Here is a 23,179-nt window from a genome sequence, read left to right on the forward strand (position 1 = left end):
GGGTGTCGTGATTGAGGGGGAAATCTGACGTTCTGTATCGATTTATTTTTTCCCGCTATTGCTAGATCTGCGCCTGCGTGGAACCCCTCGCCAAGAAGCCTGTGGGGCAATTAGGGCTTACCCTGCGTTCGCTCGACAACAGCCGATTACATCATAGGCTAGGTACAGTAACTACCTGTCTCGTGCCCAGCCTTCTTCTGATTGGCCAAGAGTATTTGGCTGGGCACAAGACAGGGTAACTACTACATGTACCCAAGGCCTAGCTAGCTACATGTACATGTACTTATAACGTTAAGCATTTTAATACGGATCTTTAGATACCTCTAATTCCATACGTCCTCTAGAATGACTGCTAAAAAGTTTAAATGCGCTGTGATTCAATTGCATCCAGAGCCTATGCAGATGGAGGCGAATTTCCAACGCGCCAGAGCCTTCATACAGCAAGCTGCAACAGAAGGAGCAGAGCTAGCCGTACTTCCAGAATATTGTTTAACAAGCTGGGTACCGCTCGACCCGCGCTTTGCAGATGCTGCTGATGACAGGACATATTTGACCAAATTCTGCGTGAGACGCCCTTTTCGTGCCCGGCCTTGCTCTTCCGCCTGCTGAAGTTTTGGGCGGTAGGAATTGGCAAAAAAATGCAATATCAATATTGTTCCCGGAACCTTTGTGGAAAAACACGTCTCCCCAGATGAGGAGGGCGGCAAGAAAATGCTCTACAACGTTGCCTATTTCATATCGAATACAGGCGAGGTACTGGGCTCTTATACAAAAAAGAACTTGTGGTGAATACCTAGCTTGACCCACCAATCCGTCAGCTCCAGCTGACATATTCCTACTTTATTTGCGTATGAATGCTGAGAAATACAAGGCATACGGAAAGAGCTCACCTTGAGGCCGCTGGACATAATCCTCATTCCGTCATAGATACCCCACTAGGAAAGGTGGGACTTCTGATATGCTGGGACCTTGCATGTAAATATTCCACTACCAGTCAGCCGAAATTACTCCGGTATCTTACATAAATCTATAGTCCCCGAGGCATTCAGAGCCCTTGTAACCCAAGGCGCAAATATCATCATTATTCCAACATTTTGTAAAGGCCCTTATAGCTATCCTCTCCAGAACCACTGCCCGAGCAGCGTTTTTAATGCTGACTATATTGATTCAAAGGGACACTGGAGGGTCTTAGCGAAGCTGCCCTCAGTTTTAATCCGAACTCGGAAACCATATTTTTACAATCCACAGTAGTTTCAAGAGCCTATGAGAATATTGCTGCTATCATCTTCTCTAGTGCTGGTGGCCGCGAGGGGAGTAGATTCGCTGGGCTATCGCAAATTACCATGCCGTTGATGGGGCCTATAGCTAAGGCTGAGGGGACTCATGAACAGATGGTGATTGGGGAAATCGACCTTCAGATTTTGGAGGACGCAGAGGACAGTTATAAAATCAGAGCTGACCTCGCCCAGCCTGATTATCACTATGCTGTAAGGCCAAAGATTTAAATGTAGCCTAATTTTCAGTTTAAACGTCTGATAGTTTTACAATATATCAATGAGGGGAATTTCTGGGTATATCTAGTCTTTTACCCCCAGACAGCCTTATCTTACAGTAGTTAAAAAAAAAAAAAAGAAAGAAAGAAAGAAAGAAAACAGAACTGCCTGAACTCAGAAGGACAAGCCTAATCACCTCTTAATACCCAACAGCCTTATACGGGTATTCCAACATATCTCCCTTCTTGACCCACAACTTCTTTTTCTTCTTGGTCAACTGGTGCTCCCCAAATTTCTCATCGCAATACTTCTTCTTGAAATTCCTGATCCAACGAGGATCCCATAGCTCACTGGCAATACCGAGATCTTTGCAACATCGCATAAGTGCATTAGACTTGCATCCTTCGGTCGCTGTTGGGATTCCGCTAGGGTCAAAGTAGTCCTGCTCGCCACGCGCAACTGATACTAGTCTATCTCACGAATTAATTAAGTCCCGAGAGCTCATTGTGCGAACAAAATCGTACCTTCCATTACAGACGAGAGCATATTCTCTTGTAACAGCCTTATCGGTCACGATTGTCTCCCCTCGAGGTGCTAGGCCCCAAGCACCTGGGCCAAAAGCCTTGTTAAGGATTCTGCGGTACTTGATTTCGGGCAGGTAAATGATTCCGTCTACCAACAATCACAGAGCTGTTAATTATCCGCTTCAATTGTAGTGAGTTTAAAGGCCAAGGAGTTGAATACCAGGCTTGACTTCTACATCCTCTGGATCTAGAGGAGCAAGTAGTACATCTGCAGTCTCTTTGCTGAATGGTTCTACCGACAATCCATGGAACGATTTTGACCAATTAATTTTTTCGGGGCCAAGACCTTCGTCAATGATAAGTTCAGGAGAGTCTTTGAGACCTGAACTCAAAATCTTTTCGGTCTTGGAGTTTGCCGCAGGACCATTACTGGTAGCAGCAGCATTGGTAACGAATCGCGGGAGTAGGAAGGCAACAGAGGTGCGGGGTTGGAAGGCTGAATTGATTGAGTTTACTGAGCCAAGGCGGCGCCCAATAGTTCTGCGTGTAATCAAACTCATGGTGAGGATGTTCTTGAGGTTTGATGTTAAGTGCGCTCCTATGAAAACTTGGGATAGTGGAAAAACTGCGAGTCGCTCATCTTGCAACTGCTGACTGGGTAATCAAAGCACGTGACCAATTACGTCTTAGTAAGTTAAAACCACCTCTTAAGCAGATTCACGTGACTATACAGGCATATGAACGCGAGTGATATCATATGCAGTTACGCACACACTTATTTTTTGTTCATTCGTGACGGCGTATGCAGAAATAATTGCTGAGTTGTTGAATACTAAAGGTACATGTAGTCTAGCATAAAAGAAGCACGTACAACATTTATCGGGTCTAAAGATTAAGGGGCCCGGGGATAGCAAAAGGAAACATGTAGTAACAGAAAACCGAGAAGAAAAGTGGGCGGATATTACTTAAAAATATTTAATAGAGAATGATATGTGCCGGTCACGATCATTACTACATTCGCACATTCAACCACCACTTAGTAGCAGATGTGTTTGGTATCATTTCTAGAGTAACATAGAAGGTTTGGAGATCATACTAAGCTCTCCTCCCTACTTAGATTTACATACGGTATCTGCATTTTCAAGAAACAACCCTTTACCCATGGATGATTTAAAAAGCACTCTGGAAATCTAAGAAAAACAGCCACCCACGACGTCAACCAAATACCCATAAATCACTTCTCAATCGAAGGACCAATCTCATCACATTTATCCACAAACGCACTTTCAACCTTCAGGTTTTCACCTCTTCTCAGCCCTCTTAAAACACTCACTTCCGCCTTCTCCCTTACCATCTGCCGCAGTGCACTTAACAAGAAACCAGACAGCGTTTCAACGCTCCAATTTTCAGGCACAACTTCTAAAACATGCACCAGATCCAACCATCCGCCGAATCTTTCTAACAACATCCTCGTTTGTTCTAATCGGTCGTCATAGTCTTCCAGCTTCAAAAACTCCCCTAGAAGTACTGCAAACAGTGCTTTTTGCTCCTCACGATCGGTGATTATTTTACGTGTTTGAAAGATGCTGAGTCCACCAAAGAGACAGTAGTTGATAGCTGTATCAAAGTCTTCTAATCCATGTGTGAGTAACCGGATAGCGTCTTCGTGACGGGCTTCTTTTCCATAGAGGATAACCATCTCAGGGACAAGCACATCTCTGAATTTGCTCAGGCGTGCAAGGACTTTGGGGATATCATAGCTCCCCTCGCCTCCTAAAAGTTCGAGAAAACGTAATCGATCCCTCCACCAATCATTTTGCCCACCACTTTCGAATGATGGCGTTGAGTTGTCAACAATGAACTCGCGGTATGTAGGTTTCGGTGAAGTAAGAGCCCTGTAAGACTCATAAGAGACCTGAAGTCGCTCACAGGCAGAAGGCGAGGTGTCGAGGACATTTATTAAATCATCAAGGTACAAGAATATCAGCTCATCTGCGTATTCTGTGTTCCCCTTTTCAACAAGGGATTCGACATAGCCTCTTACAGCTGTGGGCGAATACTCTTTCAGGATTTCCAGAACTTTTGCAGGTTCAAATTTGACCTTGGCCTTCTCGTCCGAAAAAACTTGAATACCCAACCTTGGATTTCGGGCTGCCAGCCATTTACCAAACTCTTCAACCAGTACCCTATCCTTCAGACCTAGTAGATACTTTTTGACTCTTTCTTCACCGTCGCCAAACTCTCCTGTAGCGTCCCCCTCTTCTAAAAGTCTCTTCCACGTTCCCAGGACCTCTCGAAAAAGTTTCCTGCTTTGGAGAAGTATACTGAGGACATAAAGTCTTCCGAAATCATTTAGAAGTTTTGCTGTCCCATCAAAGTCTTCTACGTCCTTCTCAACCAATGTATAAAGTTCCGCCCTAACGTTTCCTTCGGGAACCAAAGTAGTACCCCTTTGAGGAAGATATTCTGGAGAATCGAGCATGAGTATTACTCGGATCAAGGAAATGTCGACAGTCGCAAAGATCTCTTTTTCGTCTGCTATACTTCCAAACCCCTTCTTTCTTTTCCAAACAGCCAGGTAGCGCTTTAGAAGTAGTAACGTATCTCTCCTGAACGCTCCCTCAGATCGAGTCTCAGAAATAGCGTTAAAAACCTGTTTGACACCTCCATAAACCCAAATACCACCATTACTCATCACGATATCATTCTTAAAGTCCGCGCCAAAAAGCGCCAGGACAAGTCTTGGGTCCAGGGCACTCTCAATGAGCGCCTCCTCGGTCATAATAACTTCCTGTTGCTCGATCTCGGTGCCTTCAAACGTCTGGAGCCGGAGGAACTCTCCTAGTAGCAGTAGGCCTCCTTTCTGCCGTATATAAGCGACCTCATGGAACTCCCTCTCGGTGCTTGGTTCGATTGCGTCAACCTTTCGAAGCGTCTTTAGAATGTTTTGGACTCTTGTTTTAGGCGTCTCGTCGAGTGTTTCTGCTGTGACCATTGGCAGCTTAGAGTCCAATCTTAGCGCCAATGGGCTTTGTACCAAAACCCATATTTTCTTTCCCTTGAAAACAACAGCCCTACTGTCCACGGTTGAAATTCGTCCCGCAATAACCTTCTCCTCCATCTCTCTTCTTTTCAATTCCTCACCACCACCATCGCTCTCGGCCTCCGGCTTCAAAGATATTCGCTCTAGTCTCAGCTTTGCCACGACCCCACCAACTACACTTCCATCAAGGCCATTTACTTCCTTGATACCCAGTCTCGACCCATCCAAATTCATTTCCAAAATTCCCTTTCTATCCTCTTCCTCGGCATCTCCACCCTCGAGATCCCAGCGTTGAACTTCTATTCCTCGGCCTGGAATAATGGCAATGACCCAGCTTCCCTGAATCAGAATATCTTCCGGATACCTTTCAAAGCTGATCGTTCCTCTTGTAACATCACCTTCATCGCTCACAAACAACCCCACTCCAGGGTCTTCCCATCGTGTCCCTGTTGTTAAAAGAAACTCACAAGGGTTTGGCGAGGCAATATGTGGTAGCAACGGCCTGTTTGAAACAGTTGGTACTGGAGTTGAGGTTCTCGACCTCGATGGGCCAAGGCTAGGGCTTTGCACAGCCGAAGAGGCATTCGAAGCTCTCCTACTCCCACTTGAAGGCCCTGGGGCGTGAGTAGTAGGGGAGCTCGACTGAGGCGAATTCGGCGAGACTGGAGCAGGCGACGTTGGCCTCGATGTAGAGGCACCTGGAACTGATAATCGGGATGGTGTTTTCCCACGAGTGCCACTAGCCCTCGAACCAGGTCGCCCAAGGCCAATATTACTTGCGCTACTAGATCTAATATGTGGAGCACCGGTGCTTGGTTCTCGGGTCATTGCAGCAGAACTGTTTCTTCTCTCCCGGTTTCCACTTAGTGATGATGTTCGCGGAGGATGGGACCCTGAAGGCGTTCTTGACATAGGCGCTGAAGAGCTAGACGCAGATCGTTCCATAACTGGCGCTGGCGCTGGAGCAGGTGGAGGCGGGGGCGGAGGAGGAGGAGGTGGGGGAGGCGGAGGTGGAGAAGGCTCATCTCTAAAATTTGAAGATATTGGAAAAAGTGGAATCTGGCGAATTTGATCGGTATCTATTAACGCATAGTTCTCTGTGTTTGCGATACAAGCTATCACACCTCTTCGCACGGCTTTTATTGGAGCTGTGGGTAGATCTATAGGCTTGATCTGTCGTACGGAGCTCCCGACACGGATTATCCGTAAGCACTGTTTAGCTAGAACTATCACTTGTTTCCCTCGCTCATCACTGATTTCGCCGCCTCGTCTCTCATACTCCTCCTCATCCAGGTCCAGAGCTCCAATGAAAGAGGCCTCCTTTAGCTTTGCGCCAGACACTGGCGAAAATTCCGGCAAGGTATAAAATGACAGGAACCCTGTGGAGGAAAGCACACACGCTCTTGAAACATTTGGGATTATGACAATCTGCTTGATATGCATAGAAGGCTCCGTTCTAGTTGAAGGAGGCTGCAGACGAGATGCAAGTATATAAATGGGCTTTGGAGGCTCACTTGATGAGATAGGAGCTGGGGTAGGTGGGATAGAGACGAAATGCAAGATTTCGTGTGCGGAGGTGCCGACATAGAGGTTCTGCTCCCATGCCTCTAGGCATGTTATATCTACATGGTCGTTTTCGGGGGTGTTGAGTGGCAGATCCTCGACGAGTTCCTGCAGCATGTACGGCCCCACCACGGGGGTATTGAGCAGATGCTCCATATCTGATTGTAGTGGTTGTGGTGTAGTGGTTGTGGTGGTGGTGGTGGTGGTGGTGGTGCAGTGCAGTGCAGCGGTTGTGGTTGTGGTGGGGAACTCGAGTGATACCGATCGATACCTGCATGAAGGTACCGACCGCATGCCCACGCGGCAGCTAAGTAAGGTCAGTGCCTCCCCCCCCCAGCACTGCTGAGCTCTCGCTTAATTGGTTACCCTGCCATTGTTGTTACGACCTCCACTCCTGAGTCCCTATCCAACCATGCAACAGCTCTCCCTGCTTGAACCATCTACAAAGAACTCACAGGACCACCGACCACAACCACCATGGACAAAGAGAGATCCAAGGGGCTTTCGCTCCGTAAGAAGAGCGGAAAGGGTGGGAAGTCTACGAAGCCCATTATTGGGCCTCCAAGGTAACTAGAGCTCCCCAAAGTATACTCAAGTCACTATTGACGTGCCTTGTAGACAGGTCCCTATGCCCCCGATGCCCGGAGCGAAGCTCGACACGACCCCGTCAATCCCGCTACAGGTCCGGTCCAGAGATAAGGAAAAGGTGAACTCTAGAGACTGGGAGCTGTCAATTGCGAACTTGAAACTGATCTAGGGCGCTCTCAGGTTGCCGACTTGGTCAAACGACGGATGTCTACACGTTTTCCATTGCCCGTGGAAGGTGTGGGAAAGCTGCCGCCAATGCCTACGATTCCGGCTATGCCTTCTATCAATGCCGGAGCAGGTGCTAAGCTACCGGTCAAATCTACGGTCCGGAACGACGTGGACCTGGACCTGAATATGTTTCGGGATCCGGCGTTTAACCCAGATACATGTATGCGCCCGGTACACATGGTAATTGGAGGTCGGTATGCTAATTGGTGTGAGAATCAGTTGTTACCACTGTCCTAGCGAACGCCTCGGACGAGGAGATCAAAGACTACCAGCGCCGCCTCAAAGAAATCCGAAACCGCACTTCCTCAGATCTCCAGAAGAACGTCTTTGTCAACCGTACCCAGTTTATATTGATTTCCAAAGAAATCGACAAACTCAAGACAGAAATGAGAGCACTCCGCAGTCTTCTAACAGATCTCCACAACACCACCAGCTCTCTCAAAACAGACTCCGAAAACTCCATGTCAAACAGCGACATCAAGTCGCGCAAGGCCGCAAACAGGAGCAGTGTAGCAGATCTAACGGCGCTGCACATGAGCCATCTCCAGGCGCTCTGGAAACAGGTCGAGGGAGCGCAGAAATTCCTGCCGTCGGTGCCGGGGCGACACATCATCCTCGAATCGCGGCACTGGATCGAGCTGAACGCAGCCACATGGAAGCCCCGGAGGATTGTGCACATGGTTCTGCTGAACGACCATCTCCTGATCGCAACGGTCAAGAAGAAGCGGCAGGAAAACGGCAACAGCGCCTCGCCGCAGATCAAGAACGTCGCGGAGCGGTGCTGGCCACTCGCAGAGATAGAAATGGTCGATCTCTCGCCCAGCGACTCCAAGAAGGGCCAAGTCCTCAACGCCGTCAACCTACGAGTCGGCAAGGAGTCCTTCGTCTACCAAAACGAGGAAATCACCAAAAAGGTCGAGCTCCTCCGCCAATTCAAGAAGTCCGCCGACGAGCTGCGCAAGGCCCTGCGCGCCGAGAGCGAAGACAACCTCCGCCGCCGCGACAGCATGACCTTCCTCGCCGGGCGCGACCCAAAGCTGCTCGAGAAGGGCGACCTCCTCAACTCGCTCAGCGCCCACGGCTCCACAAGCGCGCTCTTCACCGTCGAGGGCCAGACGCGCAACCTGCGCTGGGTCGAGACGCAGATGGACGAGCTCGACGAGAAGATTGCGCACCGCGAGTTTGAGGAGGCCGTCACGAGCGTCGAGAAGCTGCGCCAGCTCGCGCAGACGCTCGCAAAGAACAACGCCCTCGTCGCGGAGCTCATCAACTTTAAGCTGGACGAGCGCGCGTCACGCCTCGCGGGTATCATCACGACGGACCTGACGGAGAACCCGGCGAAGAAGAGTACGGTGAAGGGGAATGTGCAGTGGCTCATACGCTTGGATTTTGAGGACCGGGCGCGGGAGGCGTTCTTGGAGGCCAAGTCGGCGGTGATACAGAAGCGGACTAGGTATGTTGCTTATATTTTAGCCCAAATATTGAAGAAATCAGGCTGACGGTGGTTTAGACAAGTCCGGTTCGAGGGTGATGTCCCACTCTACATCTCACAGGTCGCACTAGTGCAGTTCACACTCATCAAGAACACGGTCGAGATCTACAACAGCTGCTTCGAGTACCGTCTCGCGAGTGCGCTGGTCAAGTGGGCAAAGGACCGGGTCGAGGACTACATGGAGCTCTTTGACCGCCAGCTCGAGGCGGTCGCGGAGGAGAACAAGGTGTTTGAGGACTGCATGGAGATCACGAGGCAGCACTCCGCGATGCTGGTCGACTGCGGGCTCGACTTTAAGGAGTTGAAGGATCCGACGCTCAGGGCGAAGAGGGTTGCGGAGGCGGCGGCGGCGGCGGCGGAGAGCGCGGGGTTGGGGCTTAACCCGTAATTAATTGGCTGTTGTACTTAGGAGTTTGGTGCGTGGGGATTGTTGTAGTATATCAGGGAATATACGGGGGTGAGAGAGAGATGGGGATAGTGGGACTTAATTATTGAGATGCAAACGACAAAAACTTTTATTCTACCAGGAAAGCTAAAGAAGAAACCCCAAGATACCTAACTACATAAAACTTGTAATAAAGGGAAAATATACACTAGTTATCCTACCTAAAAAGCCATCAAAAAAAGAAATCGTGAAAAGAAAGTAAAGAAAGAAAAAAACCAATAGATGCAAAAAAGAGGGAAATCAAGTAATATATATATACCAATCAATGCTTATTCCTCCCCCCTTGCCTCTCATTCGGATTCTTCCTCCCGTACCCAATCTTCGGCATCGGGCCGCCCGCATCCCTCCTCTCCCCCGTCAAGATGCCCGGCAAATAATCCGGATCCAACAAATCCCTCTCCTTCTGCCTCGCCCTCGTCCTCACCTCCCTCTGATACTCGACCTGGTCCTCCCTCAGCACCAAGTTTTTCTTCACGCCCTTGCCCGACGCCGACCCATGCTGCGTCTTCGGGATCGAATACACGGCGCCGCGGTTATTCCACTGCATATTGCGCTTGAGATGCACCTGGAAGCCGCCCTTTGCGTCCGTCGAGCAGCTCGTCTTGAGCAGCGTCGCGCCCCCGCACACTGGGCAGAACTGCTTCGTCATGTCGCGGCACAGCTTGAAGCAGGCGTGGCAGCGCAGGATCCAGGTCTTGATGGTGCGGATGCGGTGCAGGCCGTGCGGGGAGACGAGGTGCAGGTTCATCTGCAGGAGCACGTTCTGCATGGCGTAGTCGGTGGTGGCGAGGGCGGCGGCGATGGGCCATTGCTTCTTTGTGGCCGTGCTGTGCACGGGTGTGTGTGAGTCGCTGTGCTTGTAGGAGTGTAGGTTGGTGGCTGTGATCCAGCCGGAGTCGGAGTCGGGGTCCGAGTCGCAGTCGGAGGCGGCGGAGTCGTCGGTGGAGGGCGGGGTGGGGAGCGTGGTGGCTGCGGGCTCTTGGGCAGTTTCCTGGGGTGCTACTTCGGCGGCGTCGGCCTTGGGTGCCTCAGTTGCCGGAGCTTCCTTGAGCTCCTCTTTAGCTTCCGCTGCGGGAGCTTCAAGCTTAGCAGCAGCTTCCCCGGATGCCTCCTCTGCAGCTTCCTTGACCTCTTCTCCGGCTTCTGCTGCAGCGCCATCTTGGGCGGGAGTGCCCCTCTTGCCCTTGCGCTTATTGCGCTTCTTTCCCTCTGCCTGTGCCTGTGCCTGTGCCTGTGCCTGTGCCTGTGCCTGTGCCTCTGCCTCTCCGGTCTTCTCGGCGGTCTCGTTTCCCTCGCCGGCTTCTTGCCGCTCGGCCCGCTTCTTTGCCGCCATTCGGGCCTTCTTGCTTTTCCGCCTTGGCTTCCCAGTTTCTCCTGCTTGGGGCGCATCTGTAGCCTCTGTCTCTTTGCTGTCTGCTGTTTCTTCCTCCTGCTTCTCCTGTACCCCAGCTTCCCCCTTCACCTCCTCATCCTTCACATCCCCCTCCTGCTTCTTCCCCCTCCCCGGCACGGGCCCATTCACGCCCCTCTGCCCCGGCGTCCTCCTGAGCCTCCAGTCACCGCCATTCCCCTCACACTCAAGCTCATACGTCAGCGCGAGCAACTGCAGATCCGTCACGCTGAGGGCGGGAAAGTCGCCCGTCTTCTTCGCAAACTCTGCCACGATCCGCACGCTCTCTGCCCGCGGCGTGCGCTGCTGCAGGAACGGCAGCCAGGTGGTCTCGAGGCGCGAGCGGGTTGCAGCGTCTCGAATCTCCGCGATCACGGAGGGGGTGGTGTAGATGCGCTGGGCGCGCGAGAGGAGGGCGGTGGTTGAGGTGCTGGCGATGAGGGGGCCGGCGTCGATGATGAGGGCGTGGATGGGGGGGTCGGTGGGGGTGGGGGTGGGGGTGGCCATGGTGGGTGGGCTAGTTTGGTGGGTTTGTGTGATTGCTGTGGGTTGGGTGAGTTTGTGTGAATTGCTGTGAATTGGGGAATTTTTAATTTTTGAAGTTTTGACGATTTTCAATGTCGTGGGGAAGTGGGGTTGCTTGTGTGTGTGCGATAAGGAAAAAAAAAAAAAAGTTTCGATAGCGGTTGCGGATGCTTGGCGCTGCCAAAGCTTGCATCATCAAATGTCACCAGCGCCCGCCACAGAAATGATACTTTCGACGGGATATCTGGTATTTTATTTCAGAAGAGAAAGAACGCCGTAGCAATAGTAATAATACACCAACCAGCCAATCTAGTATATAGAGAGTCGCACAAAAAAAAGCAAGAGAAACAGAAAGAGCTGAGATTAGCAAAAATAAAAAAGGCCCCCCCCATAAACTCATAAACTATCCACAACCATCTACCCCCACCACTTATACTTTTCCCTCACATCTTGATATCAAAGCTCGTCCCACACCCACAGCTACTCGTCGCCTTCGGGTTATCCACAATCTTGAACTGCGACCCAATCAGCTCCATCGTGTAGTCGATCTTGCTGCCCTTCAGCAGCTCCAGCGACGGTTCGTCCATCACGACCTTGGCGCCGTCGTCGCCAAACACCCTGTTCCATTCATCAGCACTCCCGTCACCAAGTCTACTGGCATATAACTCAGAAAGGGGGGACGGACGTATCCTCAACAGCATCAAACTTGTCCGACAGCGACATGAGATACTGGAAGCCGTGGCAGCCGCCGGCCTCGACCGTGATGCGCAGCGCCAGGTTCGGGTTGGCTTCTTTGGCTTGGATCTCTTTCAGCCTCTGCTCCCCGTCTGATTAGCAGTCTCTCCTCCCTACTCTCCTCTCCTCTGTTCTCCTCTCCTCTACCTCTACTCTTTCTACTCTACTCCGGAGGTGGAAGGTGGGGTGGTGAAAATACCTTCGTAGCGCGCGGCGTCAAATCAATCATCATCTCCTTGCCCTCCTCATCCTTCCTCGGGTTCTGGAGCACCGCGGCAGCGGGTCGGGGGGCGGTCGTCGTGATGCGGCGGCTGCTGCTGCGGAGAAGTGGCGTGCGGAGGAGGGGGCGGAGGCGGTGGAGAGACATTGTGCGCTGTTGGGGGGGGGGGGGGTGTTTCAGTGAGCGTGGGTGGGTGAGATGTGGGTGGGATGAGGTTGTGGCGGTTGTCAGTCAGTTGATGCCCGTGGATAGCCGGGTTGCGGGTGAGCGAGCGATGGGTAACGTCACCACAAAGCAACGAGTCGGTGCGGTGGTGCAGAAATGATTAAAACACCGCAATCGTCTCATCTCGACATCTGTGCGACTTTATTTTCTATACCGTAGAGTACAAGTGCAATTATCTACAACACATTATCTACAGCAACTCCATTACCGCAATTCTTCAACATGGACGCAAAGCAGCTCAAGTCCTTCGTCAACGGCCACCGCATCAGCTTCACCGAGTCAAAGTCCAGCAACCGCGAATACGCCCAGCACCTCGACAGCACCGACCCGCTCGCGCGCTTCCGGGACGAGTTCCTCATCCCGTCAAAGGCGGACCTGCGCGACCCGCACCCCGAGGCCAAGCCCGCCGCTGAGCAGAACGGTATTCCCCCCCTCAACCTCCCCCAGTAATCACTATCTATCTATCCACATATACAGTAGTAGTCCTCACAGTAATTGATTAATTGCATAACTGACCCCTCCCCCGCGCACCCCACAGACCCCGCAGACCCCTGCATCTACCTCTGCGGCAACTCGCTCGGCCTGCAGCCCAAAGCGACCCGCGCCCTGCTCAACGAAGAGCTCACCATCTGGGCCACGCGCGGCGTCCAGGGCCACTTCAAGCACCCGCTCTCGCGCCCATGGGTCAGCGCCGACGAGGAGGTAACCCGGCACATGGCCAACGTTGTCGGCGCCCTGTCCACCGAGGTCGCCGTCATGGGCACGCTCACAAACAACATCCACAACCTCCTCGCCAGCTTCTACCGCCCCGACCGCTCGGGGAAGGGGCGGAGGAAGATCATCATTGAGGGGAAGGCGTTCCCGAGTGACCATGTATGCCCCTGTGTTGCTGTTGGTGGTGGAAGGGCTGCTGTTAACGGGAGTGTGTGGGTGGCGTAGTATGCGGTCGAGTCGCAGATCCGATGGCATGGCCTCGACCCGGCCGATGCGCTGGTTACAATCTTCCCCGAGGCCGAGCGCGCGGTGTTGACGACGCAGCAGATCTGCAAGGTCATTGACCGCAATGCGGACGACACGGCGCTGCTGTTCCTCTCGGGCGTGCAGTTCTACACGGGCCAGGCGTTCGACATCAAGGCCATCACGCAGCACGCGCAGGCCAAGGGCATTGTGGTGGGCTGGGACCTGGCCCATGCGGTGGGCAATATCGCGCTGGATCTGCACGAATGGGGGGTTGATTTTGTATGTCTTCTTCTTGGTGTTGTTTAGGTGGGCCGGTACTGACTGGAGAGCACAGGCGGTCTGGTGCAGCTACAAATACCTGTGCAGCGGCCCCGGCGGTATCGCCGGCATCTTCGTGCACGAAAAACACGCCTCCCCCGACCGCCACCGCCTCGCCGGCTGGTGGGGCCACGACCGCCTCTCCCGCTTCAACATGGACAACGGTAACTACCACACCTCCCCCAATCTACCCCAATTGACACCCAACTAACCTTCACCCCAGTCTTCAACGCGATCCCCGGCGCCGCCGGCTACCAACTCTCCAACCCCTCCATCCTAGACATCACCTCCCTCCTCTCCTCCCTGCAGCTCTTCAGCGCCGCCAGCATGCCCGCAATCCGCACCAAGTCCGTCCAGCTCACCTCCTACCTCGAGCACCTGCTGCACACGCAGTTCCCGGGCAAGAAGCCCGTCTTCGAGATCCTCACGCCCTCGGACCCCGCCGCGCGCGGCGCGCAGCTCTCGCTGCTGTTCCGCGAGGGCCTCATGATGCCCGTGTTTGACGAGCTGCTGGAGCGCGGCGTCGTGGTCGACGAGCGCAAGCCCGACGTCATCAGGGTCGCGCCGTGCCCGCTGTATAACGGCTTTGAGGAGGTGTGGGTATTTGTGCAGGAGCTCAAGAGGGCGGTGGGGGTGGTTGTGGGGAGGGCGGCGAATGGGGCGGGAGCGGGGAATGGGACGAGCGAGAGCGAGGGGGCAAAGATGGAGGCGGATTTGAGGGAGAACGGGCCGACGAGTCCGTAGTGTAGTGATGTAGCTGTAGAAGTAGTTAGGGTCAAGGGATGGTGGGAGTTTTGGGAAGGGAGTTTTGAGGGAATATACTTTTGTCTTTTTTTTGGTATGAATCGCAACTACTCACCTTTATATGTGCCAATTGGTTATCGTCGATGGTGTTGAGATAGCTGGCTGTGTAGTGGGGGAGGAGGGGAGAGGAGGGGAGAGGAGGGGTGTGGTGTTCTCGCTGCACGGCCTGGGCGATGTATGGAGATGAATACGTATACCTGGCACTGCATGGCCCGCAATGGTTCTCACCGGTTTTGTGTTTGTGGACTGTATGTAGCACAGAAACAGAGTGGTCGTAACACAGACTGCGCTGGGCGGTGCGAGTGATATTCTGTGATGTAAACTGGTTGGGCTGTTTTCAGGCTGTTCGTGATCTTGGTTGACCTTGACTCGATAGGTTATGGTTATGGTAGGATGAGATGATGATGATTGATTGACGACGAGACAACGCCTGGTTTTAAGCAGGTTACGCTACGAGACAGGTATGCCTGACCCGGTCCAGCCACGCAGCCGCTGAACCGTGTCCGAACACAGTTTCGCCAAGACTGCACGACACCGTGTCGTTGTAAAACGAGATTTTTATGGATGAGAGCAGTTGTTGCTTTTAAATCATAGGGCTTGGTATACATGTAATCCTCTATTGTGTGTACTTGTACGCATTCCACTTCCAATCATCAAGTATTTACATAATATCAGATCTAGACCGAGGGGAAAAAGAGAGTTGATACTCTTTGTATAAACATCACTTTTCTCCTCCCATTAGTATCATTATTGATTAGCACTAACTACATACTTACGTTGACGAGCATATATATCTCTAAGGTAAATCTACTAACTTGAACACATCTACTACTGCCAGATCGTCAAACTTCACTAATTAATCGAACAGAAACATAATAACGAAAAAAAAAACACTCAACCGAACCCATCATCTCCTTTCCCTTTATTAAAAAGTTTCTCTACTCCACCTCTTCCTCTGCCGGTAATCTATCTCTCAGCCACTCCATGATACCCTCCGTTCCCTTCTCCAGCACCTGCCACCTTGGTACCCTGAACAAGTTTCCCGTAACCCTCAGCTCTCTCAACGATGCCACGGTCCCAAGCTGGGGCGGCAAGTGTTTGATAGAATTGCTGTTCAGGTCCAAGATTCTGACACCATCCACAGAGTCAACCGGGATCTCCTCGATCCGGTTATCTCTTGCGTAGAACGCCGTCAAGTGAGGGAATGTAGGCCTAATACCCTCGATCGACTCGATCCGGTTGACCGATACGTCCAGAGACTCCAGTTTGGGCGCATCGAGATTGTCAAGCAGTGGCTTGAGCGACGTGATCCCGTTCGATTGCAAGGTGAATGTTGTGAGTGTTCGAAGCGAGATCTTGGTGGGGAGGTATGCATCACCAGAGAGCTTGTTGTGGCTGATATCGATAATTGTCAGCGACGCGCAAAATGTCTCTATGCTGGCTGGGATGGTGGTGAGTTTGTTGTGGAGAAGCACAATACTGCTAGGGCTGCCAACAACAGACTCTAAAAGATCCGTGGGGATTTCTTCGTAGTTTTTAGAAGCCAAATCCAGAACCCCGCCTCTGCCAATTTCTAGTGCCTTTTTATGCGCCATCGCATCTTCCTCTTCTTCTTCAACGCCCTCGGCGTCTACAAACCCTGGTCCTGCATCTGAGGCTTGGACATTATCATCGGCCTCCGCAATGACAATTTCAGGCGGTGCTAGCCGGGCTTTCAGGGTTCGTTTCAGATCCAAAATTCCCATATTTAGAAGATTTCTTTCCCGCAATGGGTTCCCATCGAACTTGAGAATTTCCAACCCCTCCATCATACCGAGACGGGGATCCAGACTCTTGATATTATTTGATGAAAAGTCGAGCGTTCTCAATCTCTGAAGATTAAGCAATCCCTCGGGCAGGGCTTCCAAGCGGTTTGAATCCACAGTGAAAACCAAAAGTTCGTTCCAACCTTCCACAGAAGGAAATAAAGACAGTTCGTTGTTGGTGGCGTATAGCTGCTGTAGGGTTGGCAGAAGAACAGTGCCTTCACTAAATTTCGATATACGATTGTTCCTGACATCGAGCAAATGGAGAGAGTTAAGACTCTCGACATCCAGGGAAAATAGAGTACCCCCTAGTTTGTTGCTGGAGGCCGTCAACTCCTGTAGCTGACAGTTTTTGAGGACCTGCAATGGAATCTCTTGCAAGCGATTCGCATGAACATTGAGAATATGTAATCTAGAAAGATCCCCAAGGGACGAAGGCAGGGAATCTAGTTTGTTTTCCTGGAGCTCCAGAATTTCTAGATTCCCAAGCTTGTAAATTGATGAAGGTAGCTCTCCTTCAAGCCCGTTCTTTGCGAGTTTCAAATCTACCAGCGTTTTGATCTGGAAGATAATTTCTAGGGCATCATGGTCGAGTTTGTTATTTGTCTTTAACCCTAATTGTTAGCTAAAGGGACCACATGGGGCTATGTTTCAACTCTACTTACCAGATTAAGGACTGTTAGCTCAGTTAAATCTGCAAAATTCTTTGGTAATGTGATCAACATATTATTATGCATCTAATTTCCGTATGTCAGCCAAAAATTTCACGTCTGATAAAGGTCCAAAATCAAGAGGAAGAATGTGCCGATTTTGCACTAGTAGGTTTCCACGTACATCAATGCTAGTCAATCCGCCGAACTGTTCCACCAATTCCTGACCGATCTCCTCAATCTCGTTATCTGCGCCCACAAAGCGAACTAGATCTACGCTCTCATACCACTTGGGCCCATCGCCCGCATCTGCGGCCTCTAGGTCCGCTACAGATGTTTCATACATCTTGTAAACCTCCACAGGTATTTCCTTCAGCTGCAGATTGGATATATTGAGGCGGCCTTCCACCCGAGCAGTCCTGATCCGCTGCTTCATGACCCTCTGAGAACTGCCTTCACCGAATATGGCTTGATTGAACGGATCATCGGTGCTGAAGTTGAAGCCATCCAAACCGTCGCTGACAGACCCTGCAACTGAGCCAGTGATCGACTGGGCAATGGATTCAGCACGCGCGCGGTGTGCAGCCCGGGCTTTAGCTATGGTATCGCGAAGCGACTGCGAAGCTTTGTTTGCAGCTGCCTTCCGTGACATGGGTGAATCCGGCGTTTCCGTGCGCTGTGGCTCTGGAGTCTTGTTCCGGGTGTTTGTCGGCGCTGGGCGCGGGGTTTTAAGGGATGGCTGGCGAAGCCCACTTTGTCCTGTTCGTGGTGGTGGCAGTTTGGTTGGGGTCATTGGGGATGGGAGGCCCGAGGAGATGCTTCGGCGCATTGGGGTGGGACTTTGAGACGCTGTGTCATGGCTGGGAAGATTGGATACTGAGACTTTGCGATTGAGATGGGAGTTTGACGCTCTCTTGTTCACTACCATTGACGAATTCGACAGCTTTCGCGTAAGCGGCGGTGCAGGTATGGATGGTCCAGAAGTTGAAGTCTTCCGAGCGGGTGTCGGAGCTTGGGTTTGGAGTTGGGAAGCTGAAACCTTCCGGGTCAATGAGGAAGTGGAAGGCTTCCTCGTCAAGGATGGAACTGATGCCCTCTTTGCAAGAGAGGTGGCAGTGTGTGATGTATGATCTCCTCTAATATTGCTTTCTATCACTCGAGGGCTCTTGAGGCCTAGGGATATGGACGGAGATTCAATAGGCGAAGAAACTGTTCGATGTCAGTTGCAAATGTTTCGAAACAAAGCCAATAGGGGATAGGGGTTTGAGGTTGAGATACTTACGTCCACCGCCATTATAGCTAGGGCCGCCAATTCTTGACTGCCTTTTAGCAACCGAAGGGAATCTTGGAGAGGCAGATTTCGGACCAGGGGAAACCAGAGATTCTCTTGACGAAGCCGTTCTTAAAGACCCATAAGGTTGTGGCACGTTTATTGGAGCCGGCGTAGGAACAGAGGATTTCTTGGGCACCGGAAGCCTAGACGATACCCTTCTTTTGAGTTGAATTGGACCTGGCGGAATAGTAGGGTTATTGTAGGAGATATGAGTAACAGTAGGGGGAGGAGAATGCTCGCGTGGTTCTCCCTGAACACTTGAAGGAGCACTACTACCAAAAGCACTACCATCAATAGTACTACTATCGACTGTATCGATAGTAGGGCTATCCATATTAGTATCACTGGAGTCTGCCATGGTGATGGTGATGGTCGCAGCCGCAGTTATGGTCGTTTAGCCAAATTGAAGCCGAGTGTTGAGAGCTCTTCTCGAGTTAGGGGATATGAGACGTGAAGATACCAAAGGTTGAAAACCCGCAGCATGCAGGGCATGCAGTAGGATACCTGGGAAGACATGGCAAATTTGAAAATTGATAGGGGGCGGGAGTTGCCGTGGCAGCAGAGCCAAAGGCAGAAGCAGGTCAAAGCGTGGGACCAGTGCAGGTGAGACATGGACCCTGGTTCGCCATTAACCCAGAAATACTCTATTGGTACGAAGCCTGATTGGACAACAGTTGAAAGTAGTTTAGTCAGCTACCACATTTACAGAGATGCCATAGCCCTAACCCTGCGACACAACCAATCCAAACAAAAGGTCCCGCGGCTTTAATTTGGGAAATTCAGACTGAAAGGCCCCATAGAGGCTCAAAGAGGTTTAATTGGGGGGACTGAACCAAAGTCTCCTATGAACCCCTAATAGACGGAGGAGAGATGAGTAGCTCGACTTATGTGCGAATGATAAAGCTCCCAACCCAATTAAGCAGCTACATACGCTACTCATGGTTTGCCCTCGATGTCCCAACTTGCAGAGCTATTGGCTGATTCAGGTTTAATCTACCTACCATTCAGATTTTATGGTTATAGCAGGTACATATACCTTTTACCACAAATAAGCTGTCGCCTTGTCCCCCTCCTTGTCATGAACCTGATATTTGCAATTTATATATAGCATTTAAAACTCACCGTCCCAGTTGGCCAGAAAAGATCGTGGTGGCCATGGACAGGTCTGAGATCACTAGACAAAGAGACACTTGTCTAGCGAACACTTCCTTCTTGATTGTCAGGCGGATGCAGATAGCAGGTACATGTACATGCAATTCTATGAGAAAGCTCTCCATAATGAATACCTAAAAAATATTACCTGAAAAGACACCTAACCCTCGGATCTGAAGGGTGGACTGAATTCAAGGATACCCTTCTCTCAATCCTTATCGGTCAAAAATAGATTAAACCTTAATGAAAACGTGGCTGCAGATGAGGTGGCTTGACTACATATGTACCACATAATATAACGACTCAAGCCACACCACTGCCTCTACTCCTTTACCCCGAGACCGTATTACATGACATTGTGTACCTACATATATTTGTAGGTACTCTATCTACTCTAGAGCCGGTATTCTACATGTATATACCTACATACATGTAGAGTACCTATGGCAATCTCATGGCTGGAATCTCCATAAGTGCGGGGAAACAATCATATTGTCTCTCCCTTCCTCCACATGCACATCCATGTTGTTTACCTCTGTTTCCCGCGTCATGATCCGATAAGCCTAAGGCGGCACCAACTTTACTCGATTCACCTCACCTACAGAAGTAAAAAGTGGTTCTTCTATCATTTCCACTTAATACCGCGCCCACTCGCTCGCCGTATCACTGACGTCACGGCGGGTGGGACTTCCGTCGTTCCCGATATCCATGCCCTCGCAAGAGGGCTCCCAGCAATCTGTTGTCCTGGAGACTCCCATCGCTTCATCCTCCCCGCTGTTATCACAAATGACTCCTTCTACACACCAGGACAGAGATCGCCCTATAATTCGCCTTATCCCTCCTCCGCCCTTCAGCTCTACAGCCGCACACTCTTTCGCACCTTCGTCCTCCACTTCCGCCTCCACCATGCCTACGCCCGTAGATCCCATGTCTGCTATATCACTAGCTGCACAACCTCACAGTCCTTCAATAGAGGGTTGGGAAGATCTTTCTTCGTCCGTAATTGATTCATTTGACCTGACAACACTGCGAGAAAAGCTTAAACTTGCGAATCAGCATATTAAAACCCTCTCGTCTTCGATCATTGCCTTGCGCACGAATTCCGCACACTACCTACTCCAACACAAAATTCTCGAGATGGAAACCACGGAAGCTGCAGCACGGCACCAGGTTGAATCGGAGATTACACGCCGGGAGGTTGAGGTCCTGCGACTAGACCAGAGCTCATTCAGTACAACCCAACAGCTAGCGCTCGCGGAGGAGAATGAGGCCTATAAGCGCAGACTACGAAAGGCAAAGCGGTCCATCAAGGACTACCGCGATGAATTGGGCGATTTCAAAGATGAGAATGAAAGATTGAAGAAAAGGATCCGCGATAATCGACAACATCAATTAGACGCATCACGTTCACCTGATGATCGTCATGTCACTGCTGGCGGTGGTAACGGGGATAAGGGTGGGGATTATAGCGGGGTGCATAACTCGACCTCTGCAGCAGAAAGAAATGCTCCGGCGAGAAGAGTAAGTGGTGCTGGGGGGAGAGGCACAGCCGAAGATGATGGATTAGAAGCTCTACGCTTCCTGGCGTCCCAGGTTTTGTCCCAAGAAATAGACGGGGATACATGCCATGTTGACGCGGGAAGAGTAACCACACCTCAACCAAAGCTTAAGAAATCCACTACGTCAGATTCTACACATCATTCTATCCGCCGGACCTTGATGAGCCCTGTTGCCTTCACATCCTCTTCTACCTCCCGAAGTAAAAAGCGTCGTCACTCCCGTGACTCCACAATATCTGCATCAGATATTGATGGTGATGTATCAGACATTAATGAAAGCGGAAAAAGACGAAGAACAGGAACCGCAACCAACACTTCGCACCATAGCATCACTCGACAACGACGATGTACGCACAGCCCTCACCCAACTCCAACCATGTCGCTGATCAACGAGCATAGAAATAATAGGAGACATCATGCAGATACTGGTGCTAATACGTCATCTCTGAGAACTATGCCACCAGGAACTCCTGAAAGCCCACTGGAAAGAGATGGTAAGGTAAGAGATGCAGAGTCAGGGTTAGGGTTGGGATTGAGACAAGGCTTGGGATTAGAAGCCCACCCTGAATCTATGGGGTCATCCTATTGATTTACTTTCTTTATAAACATACGGGAGAACAGCACGTTTACTTTGGCGTTTGAATTTTTGATGGCTGTGTAGGCTGTTTGGGTTTCTTATTTTTTGGTGGGGGAGGGGCGCACTTGTTTCACCGGGTTGATTGTAATCATATGAACTATGACCTACAACTCCTTTGAGGCCCCTTACGTCTAATATCCCGGTTTGTATTGAGTAGGCAGATTGTTTCTGGATTGAGTACGCATTTACACGGTCGGTAGAGTTAGGGGTAACTTCCGTACGGGATCAGATGGGTTTTATTGAAACCTAGGGAGTATAAGTCTCATATCAATCATGATCAAGTATAGTAATAAGGACATAGATAAAGCACGTGGCTTAAACACGAATGAGAATAAACCTCATATTACAGGCCGGGGGTGATTTACTTATAAGTATGTACATGTAGTTATGCATGTACTGTTGCCAGTACAATTACTCCGGATACACACAAATCTCGGAATAGAGCCTAGAGTACTCTGGTATCCATATACTAAAATTGTTTCCGGTGGAACCCAACTTTGACAGAATACATGTAGTTGGGCCATTGTCGTTAAAACGGGCTCCACTTGAGCCCTCATCGTCGCATATCGCGTTGTAATCTACTTTACTACATGTGTTGGTTGAATAAATTAAGTACAATATTGTAGTGCACATATATATGGATGCAAGTGATTTCCTATGATCGTGTTAAAGGATCAGCTGTCTAACCTCCCTCCCCCACATATGGCCAATACAAATGTAGAACTCCTAGAGAGGCAAAACCAAGACCATCCTTAAGGATTCATAATCAACTAAATCGGACTAGCTTTGTATACTTGAGATGCCATGTGAATCATGATGCTGACACGTGCATACAGGGGGCCAGTGTTGAATTCCCATCCGACATCATTTCCCCATCCCTTGTCCGGGATTCGCCGCCTACAGCTAGAATCCCACTATCCCATACATGTAGGTTTAAACCTCTTGTCTTCATCAATTTGTTTTTCATAGACATAAAGCCCTCTCTATCCCCCTACGTCGATAATGAGGACGGCCGCTCTTCTCAGTCGGCGGTTGCCTACGTCCTCTCTTTATTCAAGATTTTCCTGGGCATCAATACGTCATAGCCGAGTTCACCAGGCTTCGAAGTCGCTCTCCACTGTCACTGGCAACGTCTCCACCAGGTCCTCATCACAACATAAACGAAGCAAATGGTCTCGGTTTTACAACAATCGAGCTTTGTACATCGGTTCTGCCACACTTGCACTACTAGTAGTGGCTCCTCTGGGGCTCCCATCGACTGTGTGTGAAAAGGGGCCTCAGAATGCATCCCCGGATATTCCACCTGAGAAAACTATCGAGCAACTCATGCTTGAGGAATCAGACCTGGAACGGGAAGAGCTACAAGCGATCTCAAAAGATCAACACGTTGTCTTTCGTATTGCTAACCACATAAAAATTCTGACCGTCAACTGGTTAATAGAGCCGATCGCTACCGGCTTTCGGTTTGTCACTCTAGTAACAATATTTGT

General features: G+C 50.6%; 10 protein-coding genes across 10 annotated transcripts; 5 read left to right on the plus strand and 5 right to left on the minus strand.

Moving 5' to 3' along the window:
* Window positions 1-345: 345 nt before the first annotated feature.
* On the plus strand, window positions 346-1,505 carry H6S33_000739 (uncharacterized protein; the record flags this gene model as incomplete). The annotated part of the gene is made up of 5 exons (XM_044832149.1): window positions 346-564; window positions 625-785; window positions 872-975; window positions 1,034-1,096; window positions 1,174-1,505. The coding sequence occupies 5 exons, from the start codon at window positions 346-348 to the stop codon at window positions 1,503-1,505; spliced, it is 879 nt and encodes a 292-aa protein (XP_044700298.1).
* A 187-nt stretch (window positions 1,506-1,692) lies between these two features.
* H6S33_000740 (uncharacterized protein) lies at window positions 1,693-2,577 on the minus strand (the record flags this gene model as incomplete). Its single annotated transcript, XM_044832151.1, has 3 exons — window positions 1,693-1,963; window positions 2,018-2,165; window positions 2,238-2,577. The coding sequence occupies 3 exons, from the start codon at window positions 2,575-2,577 to the stop codon at window positions 1,693-1,695; spliced, it is 759 nt and encodes a 252-aa protein (XP_044700299.1).
* A 674-nt stretch (window positions 2,578-3,251) lies between these two features.
* On the minus strand, window positions 3,252-6,779 carry H6S33_000741 (uncharacterized protein; the record flags this gene model as incomplete). The annotated part of the gene is made up of 4 exons (XM_044832152.1): window positions 3,252-4,601; window positions 4,671-6,119; window positions 6,185-6,196; window positions 6,294-6,779. 4 exons carry the CDS (start codon window positions 6,777-6,779, stop codon window positions 3,252-3,254), a joined length of 3,297 nt encoding a protein of 1,098 aa, XP_044700300.1.
* Window positions 6,780-7,100: 321 nt separating this feature from the next.
* Window positions 7,101-9,319, plus strand: H6S33_000742 (uncharacterized protein; the record flags this gene model as incomplete). Its single annotated transcript, XM_044832153.1, has 5 exons — window positions 7,101-7,189; window positions 7,242-7,329; window positions 7,392-7,599; window positions 7,659-8,892; window positions 8,950-9,319. The coding sequence occupies 5 exons, from the start codon at window positions 7,101-7,103 to the stop codon at window positions 9,317-9,319; spliced, it is 1,989 nt and encodes a 662-aa protein (XP_044700301.1).
* A 319-nt stretch (window positions 9,320-9,638) lies between these two features.
* Window positions 9,639-11,273, minus strand: H6S33_000743 (uncharacterized protein; the record flags this gene model as incomplete). The annotated part of the gene is made up of 1 exon (XM_044832154.1): window positions 9,639-11,273. One exon carries the CDS (start codon window positions 11,271-11,273, stop codon window positions 9,639-9,641), a length of 1,635 nt encoding a protein of 544 aa, XP_044700302.1.
* Window positions 11,274-11,734: 461 nt separating this feature from the next.
* Window positions 11,735-12,393, minus strand: H6S33_000744 (uncharacterized protein; the record flags this gene model as incomplete). Its single annotated transcript, XM_044832155.1, has 3 exons — window positions 11,735-11,909; window positions 11,977-12,107; window positions 12,226-12,393. The coding sequence occupies 3 exons, from the start codon at window positions 12,391-12,393 to the stop codon at window positions 11,735-11,737; spliced, it is 474 nt and encodes a 157-aa protein (XP_044700303.1).
* A 300-nt stretch (window positions 12,394-12,693) lies between these two features.
* Window positions 12,694-14,493, plus strand: H6S33_000745 (uncharacterized protein; the record flags this gene model as incomplete). Its single annotated transcript, XM_044832156.1, has 5 exons — window positions 12,694-12,892; window positions 13,010-13,344; window positions 13,411-13,710; window positions 13,766-13,913; window positions 13,973-14,493. 5 exons carry the CDS (start codon window positions 12,694-12,696, stop codon window positions 14,491-14,493), a joined length of 1,503 nt encoding a protein of 500 aa, XP_044700304.1.
* Window positions 14,494-15,491: 998 nt separating this feature from the next.
* On the minus strand, window positions 15,492-18,699 carry H6S33_000746 (uncharacterized protein; the record flags this gene model as incomplete). The annotated part of the gene is made up of 4 exons (XM_044832157.1): window positions 15,492-16,964; window positions 17,024-17,095; window positions 17,193-18,217; window positions 18,291-18,699. 4 exons carry the CDS (start codon window positions 18,697-18,699, stop codon window positions 15,492-15,494), a joined length of 2,979 nt encoding a protein of 992 aa, XP_044700305.1.
* A 1,502-nt stretch (window positions 18,700-20,201) lies between these two features.
* On the plus strand, window positions 20,202-20,536 carry H6S33_000747 (uncharacterized protein; the record flags this gene model as incomplete). The annotated part of the gene is made up of 2 exons (XM_044832158.1): window positions 20,202-20,469; window positions 20,532-20,536. 2 exons carry the CDS (start codon window positions 20,202-20,204, stop codon window positions 20,534-20,536), a joined length of 273 nt encoding a protein of 90 aa, XP_044700306.1.
* Window positions 20,537-20,630: 94 nt separating this feature from the next.
* Window positions 20,631-21,641, plus strand: H6S33_000748 (uncharacterized protein; the record flags this gene model as incomplete). Its single annotated transcript, XM_044832159.1, has 5 exons — window positions 20,631-21,014; window positions 21,061-21,086; window positions 21,137-21,311; window positions 21,380-21,399; window positions 21,452-21,641. 5 exons carry the CDS (start codon window positions 20,631-20,633, stop codon window positions 21,639-21,641), a joined length of 795 nt encoding a protein of 264 aa, XP_044700307.1.
* Between the last annotated feature and the right edge of the window lie 1,538 nt (window positions 21,642-23,179).

Source organism: Morchella sextelata (assembly GCF_020137385.1).
Source record: "Morchella sextelata strain SCLS chromosome Unknown scls_1, whole genome shotgun sequence".
NCBI classification, from domain to species: Eukaryota; Fungi; Ascomycota; class Pezizomycetes; order Pezizales; family Morchellaceae; genus Morchella; species Morchella sextelata.